The sequence below is a fragment of the Rhincodon typus genome, chromosome 2 (genome assembly GCF_021869965.1).
Source record: "Rhincodon typus isolate 14 chromosome 2, sRhiTyp1.1, whole genome shotgun sequence".
In the NCBI taxonomy this organism is placed as follows: domain Eukaryota; kingdom Metazoa; phylum Chordata; class Chondrichthyes; order Orectolobiformes; family Rhincodontidae; genus Rhincodon; species Rhincodon typus.
The window spans coordinates 11,141,625-11,151,597 of NC_063333.1; the positions used below are offsets into that span (position 1 = coordinate 11,141,625).

Sequence of the window (9,973 nt, forward strand, 5' to 3'; positions counted from 1 at the left end):
TGACCTGTCCGTCCTCCCTGGACTGACCTATCCCCTTCCTAACTCCCTACCTACACTCACCTTTACTGGCTCCATCCCCGTCTCTTCGACCTGTTTGTTTCCTCTCCACCTATCCTCTCCTCTATCCGTCTTCTATCCGCCTCCCACTCTCTCCCTATTTATTTCGGAACCCCCTCCCCCTTTTCTGATGAAGGGTCTAGGCCCGAAACGTCAGCCTCTCTGCTCCTATGATGCTGCTTGGCCTGCTGTGTTCATCCAGCCCTGCACCTTGTTGTCTCAGATTCTCCAGCATCTGCAGTTACTACTATCTCTGATTATATTTGAAAGTCAAGCACTTGTTCTTATTTTCACAAATCTTAATTTTATATCATAACTGATAAATAAGTGGCAAAATTAATGATTGAACCATAGGATTACTTTGCAATGGGCTAAGGAAATGAAACACAAACTTGCAATGAGCATGAGTACAGTTGACACAAAGATAAGAGCAAAGCACGATGACAGGAAGTGAAATGAGTAGACAGGAAGTGCTTGCAGAATTGACATGGTAGTTGACAATTCCCTGGTAATTAAAGTATCACAAGGGGCTGTAGGATTCGAGAATGCTGAGCTGTATGTTGTTCAATCAGCCTGATAAACATACAAATGAGCTATGATGTAGCCATATGTGTGATGTGCAGTACAATTGATATCATCTCTACAGTCAGGTCGGGTGGCTGTCTATTTGAATGCCACACTGAGATTTGAGTTTCCAATCTGGACTACATTCCTACCTAGCTCAAAATAAGGGATGGAGTGTTATCGAACAATCATCTCACCTGCTTTTACAGTTGACATTCAGAACAACAACAGAAACATTCTCCCAGACTGCTATCAACATTGGTCCCTCAGAAAGCACTCCCTCAACCACTTTAACATCCCAGTCCTGTCGCTGGAGGACTACAGTCACTGCACTTCAAAAAAACAAATTCGCCGACGATGAAACTTTTGTAGTCCCAATTTTCAAATCTGATTTCCAAATTGTCCCCCTGATCTTACTCCCTCACTATTTCTGTAACCACCTCCAGTTGTACTAGCCTCTAAGGTGAGCCCTCGCAATGTCATAACATTCAGGTCTATGGGTCAAGTGCAGGAAAGCGCGACAAATGTGGGTAGTAGTCTATTTTTGGTGGTACAGACTTGATGGGCCGAATGGCCACCTCTGTACTATATGATACTATAATCTCAGCATTTGACCAATTCTGATCCTTCACACACCCCCACGATTTTCTTTGCCCAGTTCTTGTTACATCTGCCTAGGCCCTGAGCTCTGGAATTCCCTCTGTAAATCTCTCCAGCCTTCTGTATCTCTCTCTGTTCTCCTTCCAACCTGCCTCTCATCTGTCTTAATATCTCCTCCTGTGGTTCGGAGTCAAAGATACGTTTTAGCTAACAGCCCTAGGAAGAGCCTTGGGACATGTGATGATGTTAATGGCGCTACATAAATACAACTTCCCTTTGTTGGCATCACTGTCCATGCAGCTATAATTTTATTTTTGTGTGGAGAAAGTTTGTATAAAAATAAAGTGAAACCATCCTTTATTGCAGGCTCCATTCAAACCTCCCTAAATGGCCAATAGAAGTAGGAATTAAATGTTCTAGATCATTCTAAGAATCCAATCTACCATAATACATAAATGATCTGGAGGAAGGTATAGATGGTCTGATTAACAAGTTTGCAGATGACACTAAGATTGGTGGAATAGCAGATAATGAAGGGGACTGTCGGAGAATGCAGCAGAATATAGATAGATTGAAGAGTTGGGCAGAGAAATGGCAGATGGAGTTCAATCCAGGCAAATGTGAGGTGATGCATTTTGGAAGATCCAACTTAAGAGCGAACTATACGGTAAATGGAAAAGCCCTGGGGAAAATTGACGCACAGAGAGATCTGGGTGTTCAGGTCCATTGTACCCTGAAGGTGGCAACGCAGGTCGATAGAGTGGTCAAGAAGGCATATGCCATGCTTTCATTCATCGGATGGGGTATTGAGTACAAGAGTTGGCAGGTCATGTTACAGTTGTATAAGACTTTGGTTCGACCACATTTGGAATACTGCGTACAGTTCTGGTCGCCACATTACCAAAAGGATGTGGATGCTTTGGAGAGGGTGCAGAGGAGGTTCACCAGGATGTTGCCTGGTATGGAGGGCGCTAGCTACGAAGAGGGGTTGAGTAGATTAGGATTATTTACATTAGAAAAACGGAGGTTGAGGGGGGACCTGATTGAGGTCTACAAAATCATGAGAGGTATAGATAGGGTGGATAGCAAGAAGCTTTTTCCCAGAGTGGGGGACTCAATTACTAGGGGTCACGATTTCAAGCTGAGAGGGGAAAAGTTTAAGGGAGATATGCATGGAAAGTTCTTTACGCAGAAGGTGGTGGGTGCCTGGAATGCGTTGCCAGCGGAGGTGGTAGAGGCAGGTACGATAGCGTCATTTAAGATGTATCTAGACGGATACATGAATGGGCAGGGAGCAGAGGGATACAGATCCTTGGAAAATAGGTGACAGGTTTAGATAGAGGATCTGGATCTGCGCAGGCTTGGAGGGCCGAAGGGCCTGTTCCTGTCCTGTAATTTTCTTTGTTCTTTGTTCTTAATTCACAAACACCCAGCAAATGGTTTGATCGCTGTAACACGATGAATACAGGGAGGTGGTGGAGAGGGGGGTTTAGCTTCTCTGTGTTGCTATAATACTGTCACTGGGAGGCCACTGCATACTAGTGTGACCTTTGGCTCAGTGGGTAATCTTCTCACCTCTGAGGTGAAAGGTCATAGATTCAAATCTTGACACACCCCCACACACACACATCAGAGTTAAATTTAAGATTCTTGGCTGACAGACCAGTTGTATTATCTCTGTGGGAATATTCAGAGGTGGTACAGTGGAGGTGGTTAGCCAAAACACTATTTGGACTTTTATATGTTGAATTACAAAGAGAGATTAGGCAAATGATGGCTCTGTTCCTAAAAATTTAGAACTTGATTGATGCTTTCAAAATATTTGGAGTGAGCAATAGAGGGGAAAAAGCCTGGTGTGAACCAGGAACAACACACTTTTGAAATACAAGCTACATCGCAGGAATAACAAAAGGGTCCTGATGAAGGGTTTCAGCCCGAAACGTTTGACTTCCCTGCTCCTTGGATGCTGTCTGACCTGCTGTGCTTTTCCAGCTTCACATCTATTGAGTCTAGCTTCCAGCATCTGCAGCCCTTACTGTCTCCAAGTTGTAGGAGTGATATTCCAAATCAGTACTACACACAAGTAGAAAGTTGGAACTCTCATCAGCAGACAGCAATTGCTTTCAGTGTTAGTTTTGACTCTGAGATCGATAGATACTTTGTGAACTAAAGGTTAGAAGGATTGTGGGCATAGGGAGGTATCTGGAATTAGATCGCAGCTCAGTCGTGATCTTATTGAAAGGCAGAACAAGGGGATAGATGAGGGGCCTTTTCCTGTTCCTCATTGCAAGATGAATCGATGATGCTGGACAGTTCCCAAGCCCCATGTTTGAGTTGGATTAGGAGCTCCTCTGACCTGTAGATGGTACCACTGAACATTGCTCCATCAGCAGGGATCGGGTCAGAAGAGAATGGGCAAGACAGCCAGGGCCACTCCAAACTTCATAAATAACTCCACTCCTTTCACTCTTCCTTCCAGACTACACGCTTGTGAGGTAGACACATTTTTAGTCAGTAAGGGAAAAACGGCAGGGAAGTGGAGTTGAGGATTATCAGAAAGAATCATGATCTCATCGAATGGCAGAGCAGACTCGATGGGCGGAATGGCCTACTTCCGCTCCTAGGTCTTATGCTTCAAGTCCCTTATCAGGATTTGACACAGCATCTTCGAGACTTAACTCCTGCTCCAACTGGTTCCAATATTCTTTGTTGCCACGGGGAGTTCATTTCAATCGGAAAAGCACACTGGGTCATGCAATTATTGCATTCCAAACCCGATCGCCAGTGTCTAAAGATCTTCACTTTAATGACGGGGACAACTCCATGTGTGCATGTTTTTTTTTGGAATAGATCCTTTGGGGAGGTGATGGCCTAGTGGTATTATTGCTGGGCTGTTAATCCAGAGACCCAGATAATGTTCTGGGGACCTGGGTTTGAATCCTGCCACAGTGGAATTTGAATTCAATAAACATCTGGAATTAAGAGTCTAATAATGACCATGAATCCATTGTTGATTGGCGGGAAAAATCTCATCTGGCTCACTAATGTCCTTTAGGCACAGAAAGTGTCATCCTTACCGGGTCTGGAGTCACATGTAAGCCCGGTCTGGCCTGCATGTGACTCCAGACACACAACAACGTGGTTGACTCTTAACTACCCTCTGGGCAATTAGGGATGGGCAATAAATGCGATGCCCTCATCCCATGAATGAATAAAACGTTGACCCATGATGTATTTCCCTATTTTGACATCTATTATTTAGCGACGGGCTCATTTTCTCAGTACCAGGTACTATCTGACAACCTTCAACTTCAACCAACAACCACCTGCACCCACCCCCAACTACAACCAGTCCTCAGTGACCCCTCCCCACCCGTCCCTACCACCACCAACCCCTCACAAGTCTGCATCACACTGTGGAACATCCTGCTGATGGTTTTATAAAGTGAGCAAGTGTTTCCATAGCACCAATGCTGCATTACCTAGACAACGTATCCCTGATACTGCTCCTCCCCAATCCATCTATTTCAAAGGTTATTTAGCCAACAGAGAAACATTATAGCATCTTTTTTAAGGGAAAAATTAAAACGGCCAGATAGAACAATTTGGCAACTAAGACGTCAAACAAAATGACTTAGTTCCTTGCCTCCTATCCCCACACCATGAGTTTTTATTTTGATTTTCCGAGATAATTTCAGTCTGTATTTCCCCTTTGCTTTTCATTGCGGCTTCCTGCTCCCCTGATCTGACAGGACTTCTCACGGTTGGCACACACTATTTTCATTCACAAAATTCCAGAGGTCTTGTCTGTTTACCGTTTAAGGCTGGCTCACAAAGAAAAGTTTCCTCAATGTTAAAATTATAATTCCAACGAAGCGATTAGGTGGCACCAGCAAAATGGGAATGTGATCAACGGGAGCTCGTGCGCACCATTCAGTCCGTCACACCTGTTCTCCCCAATCTCCCCATTTATTTTGAAAGGACTTGAATATAAAAGCAGGGATGTACTCCTGAGGCTTTATAAGGCTCTGGTCAGGCCACATTTGGAGAGTTGTGTGCAGTTTTGGGCCCCATATCTCAGGAAAGATATACTGGCCCTGGAGCGGGTTCAGAGGAGGTTCACGAGAATGGTCCCAGGAATAGAAAGCTTAACATATGAGGAATGTTTGAGGACTCTGGGACTATACTCATTGGAGTTTAGTAGGATGAGGGGGATCTAATTGAAACTTTCAGAATACTGAATGGCCTGGACAAAATGGATGTTGGGAAGATGCTTCCATTGGTAGGAGAATCTAGGACCCGAGGGCACAGCCTTAGAGTAAAGGGAAGACCTTTTAGAATGGAGATAAGGAGAAACTACTTCAGCCAGAGAATGGTGAATCTATGGAATTCACTGCCACAGAAGGCTGTGGAGGTCGGGTCATTGAGTACATTTAGGACTGAGATAGATAGGTTCTTGATTGTCAAGGGGATCAAGGGTTATGGGGAGAAAGCAGGAGAATGGGGTTGAGGAACTTATCAGCCATGATTGAATGGCAGAGCAGACTCGATGGGCCGAATGGCCTATTTTCTGCTCCTATGTCTTATGGTCTTATGGTCTTAATCAACAACATTGTGGTTGAGCTTCCCCCTCAAATTCCACTGGCCGTACACTATCCATTAATTCCCTGAGTACACCAAAATCTGTTGACCCTTCCTCTTGAACGTATTCGACTGAGCATACCCAGAGCTCTGAGATGGAGAAACCAGACTGACAATCCTTGGGTGCAGTTATTTCCCTTCAGCTCGGACTTAAATGACCTGCCACTTGTTCAGCGTTTGTTCTAGATACACCAATCAAGGGAGAGTCATTTTCTCAGCATCCACCCTGCCGAACCGCTTAAAAACTCTACTCATTTCAATTGGATTCCCTCTCATTCTTCTGGACCTCAAGGAATATAGGTCTCTTCCACTCAATCTCTGTTCATCCTCTCGTCGGAGGCTGAGGGGTGACCTTATAGAGGTTTATAAAATCATGAGGGGCATGGATAGGGTAAATAGACAAGGTCTTTTTTCCCAAGGTAGAGGAGTCCAAAATTAGAGGGCATGGGTTTAAGGCGAGAGGGAAAAGATATAAAAGGGACCTGAGGGGCAACTTTTTCACACAGAGGGTGGTGCATGTATGGAATGAGCTGCCAGAGGAGTGGGTGGAGGCTGGTACAATTACAACATTTAAAAAGGCATCTGGATGGGCATATGAATAGGAAGGGTTTAGAGGGATATGGGCCAAATGTCAGCAAATGGGACAAGATTCATTTAGGATAACTGGTAGACACGGACGAGTTGGACTGAAAGGCCTGTTTCCGTGCTATACATCTCTATGACTCTCTGTCTCTCAACCCAGGAGCTAAGTTGTCTTGACCAGGGCCTTTTGTGGATGAGAATGTCCCTTTTTGGGAAGGTGGCCAAGACCTACAATAGGTGTGCCCTTCCCGACACTGTGTACCATTTCAGGGAAACATCTTTACTCTTCTCAGTGGACTATTAATCCCAAGCCCCAGGTTAATATGGTGGTGGCTTCCAATCCCACCAGGGCAGAGGGTGAAATGTGAATTCAATAAAATCTGAATTTTACAAGAATTTGGTTTAAAGCCTCACATGTAGCATATGCTGAATCAGTTAGCATGGACAATACGGGCCAAATGTTCCCCACTTCTGGGCTGTATCATTTCTATGGGTCAATGGTAACCATTGTCGATTGTCATAAAAATCCAGTTCACTTGGGGAGGAAATCTGCCATCCTTACCCGGCCTGGCCTTCATGTGACTCCAGGCCCACAGCAATGTGGTTGACTCTTAAGTGCCCTCTGGGCAATTAGGGATAGATAATAAATGCTGGCCTACCCAATGATGCCCTCATCCTGTGAATGAATGCAAAAAAAGGCCCACAGCTATGCAAGTTAACTCTTAACTGCTTTTGGAAATGGCCGAGAGAGCCAATCAGTTCAAGGGATGGGCAATCAATGCCAGCTTTGCCAGAGATGCTTACGTTCCCCATAGAAGAATGATCTACAAAGGCCCTTTATGATGAGTCCAAACATAACCCTTCACCTTCCTAATCAATTCCTGCTCTCAATTCAAAAGAAACACATGTTAAGAGAAGCTGGCTCTTACATTGTCTTCCGCAATTGGCTTGTCGACAGTCACTTGAGGGAGGAGCAGTGTGGTTGGGGAGATGGGGGGCCCTCCTACCACAGACACCACGCCATTCTGGTCGACGGCACTGTGCAGCTTCCTGCGCCCGCCATAGTGCCCGCCTGCTGCCAGCACCGAACGGTGGCTCCCATGGCTCTGGTTGCTGTTGGTCCTGTACAGCTGGGGGAGGCACAAAGAGCCTCTGATGCTCTCAGTATCATCAAAGACGCTGCCCTCGTCGTCCGAGAAGATGTTCTCCATGGCGGCATCAGCGGAATGAGTCCGGTATCGGAAAATACTGCTCCGCCTGAGCGGGTGGCGGTTCGACAGGATGGGCGTCATGAGAGGCTGTGGAGAGAAGTCAGACGGTTAAAGGGTCCACGAATGCATAGCAACACACTCAACTCATAAATAAGGATTGTTAGTTATACGGGATGTATATGGGAACATTGGAATTAAGAGCTTCACTAGACTATTCGGTCCCTCTAGCCTGCTCTGCCAGACCGTAAAATCATTCTGATCTGAGCATGGCCGCAACTGCCCTTCTATGCCTGCCCCATTCCCCCTCCCTTTTCTCACACCTCCCTTGTGTGGCGAGTCACTGCCCTTTAAGAGATGTGTTTGGTACTGTTTCTCTGAAACTGGAGTCCCAGGTAGACAGGGTGGTGAAGGCAGCGTTTGGTACGCTTGCCTTTATTGATCAGTGTGTTGAGTGTAGGAGCTGGGAGATCATGTTGCAGCTGTACAGGACATTGGTTAGGCCACTTTTGGAATAATCTGATCAATTCTGATCTCCCTGGTGCAGGAAAGATGTTGCTCAACTTGAAAGGGTTCAGAAAAGATTTACAAGGATGTTGGCAGGGTTGGAGGGTTTGAGCTGTAGGGACAATCAGGAACCTGTCTATCTCTGTCATAAATATAGTCAATGACCTGGCCTCCACAGCCCTCTGTGGCAATGAATTCCACAGATTCACCACCGTCTGGCTGAAGAAGTTACTCCTCATAAAGCTCTGGTCAGACCACATTTGGAATATTGTAAGCAGTTTTGGGCCATTTATCTATAGAAGGATGCATTGACATTGGAAGGGGTCCAGAAGAGGTTTACAAGAATGATCACAGGAATGAAGGGCTCATCATACGGGGAGTGGCTGAGGGCTCAGGGTCTGTATTCGATGGAGTTTAGAAGGATGAAGGGGAACCTGATTGAAACTCACAGAATACTGAGAGGCCTGGATAGAGTGTATGTGGAGGAGATATTATCATTAATAGGAGAGACTAGGACCTGAGGGCACAGCCTCAGAGTGAAGGGATGGCCCTTTAGAACTGAGATGAAGAGGAATTTCTTCAGCCAGAGGATGGCAAATCTGTGGAACATGTTGCCACAGAGGGGCATGGAGGCCAAGTCATTGAGTGTATTTAAGACAGAGATAGATAGGTTCTTGATTAGTGAGGGGGTCAAAAGTTACAGGGAGAGGGCAGGAGAATGCAGCTGAGAAATATATCAGCCATGTTTGAATAGCACAGCAGATTTGATTGGCCAAATAGCCTAATCCTGCTCCTTTGTGTCATAGTCTTTATAGCTCACAAGGAATAACATGTCAAACAAGAATAGGGATAGAACTCCAAAGAAATTGAAGTGTACAGGCAATGTTACCTTCCGTGGTAATCCTTCTTCTGATGCTGACCTCAGTTCGTTTTCTTCATCTATTCCCTCATGAAGTTTCCCAAGTTCTTTGTCATTCCGAGGCCTCATGCTTCGAAATCTTGAACTTAAATGCGATCTCTCGGAGGAACTTCTCGACAATGTCTCATTCCCCAGTCTGCTCAACTGCTGTGGAAATGCCAATAAATCATTTGTTATGAAGGTGTGTCATCTGAAATATTATTTATAATTTTATTGGCTGGACACATGTACATCATGACCATTAAAAGAACACTTTCTAAGAGGTAGGTCACATGACCCAATTTTTGGGTGTAAAATGCATTAGTTTTGAGCACAAACAATTGGAAAGGACTTTCTATAGGGGTCCCAGCCTCTGTCTACTCGCCCCCTATCTGTAAGATTCTTATAATCAAAGTTTGTGAGTTGAAAACCCACTGGAAGACCTCATCACCACAAGTGGAAGGTGCTTAAAGGAGCAGTCTCAATTTATACCACTATTTGTAGAACAAGAGAATTCAACCAGCCATAACTGATCCAGGAAGAAACCCCAGAGCCAACAACCCTTGTGGAAAGTCACTTCGGTTGCAGACTAGCACTTTGCACCATAAGTGTATGTGTGTGTGTGTGTGTGTGTGTGTGTGTGTGTGTGTGTGTGTGCATGTATATATGTGCGTGTGTGTTTGTCTGTGTGTGTGTTTGTGTGTGTGTCTGTGTGTGTGTGCGCGCATGTGCATGCGCTTGTGTGTGTGCGCGTGTGCACGCGTGTGTCTGTGTGTGTGTGTGCACGTGGGCACGCGTGTGCACGCACGTGTGTGTGTGTGTGTGTGTGTGTACGTTTGTGTGTGTCTGTGTGTGTGTGTGTCTGTATATCTGTGTGTGTAAGTTTGTGTGTGTGTGTCTGTATATCTGTGTGTGT

At 45.3% G+C, this 9,973-nt stretch overlaps 1 protein-coding gene across 1 annotated transcript in view; it reads right to left on the reverse strand.

Moving 5' to 3' along the window:
* The window catches only part of LOC109921859 (sodium channel protein type 4 subunit alpha-like), a 1,322,739-nt gene that overhangs the window by 1,242,713 nt on the left and 70,053 nt on the right, over positions 1–9,973 (reverse strand). Inside the window, 2 exon segments of the mRNA XM_048618339.1 lie at positions 7,374–7,742; positions 9,049–9,225. Of these exon segments, the coding sequence (XP_048474296.1) occupies positions 7,374–7,742; positions 9,049–9,225 (546 nt within the window).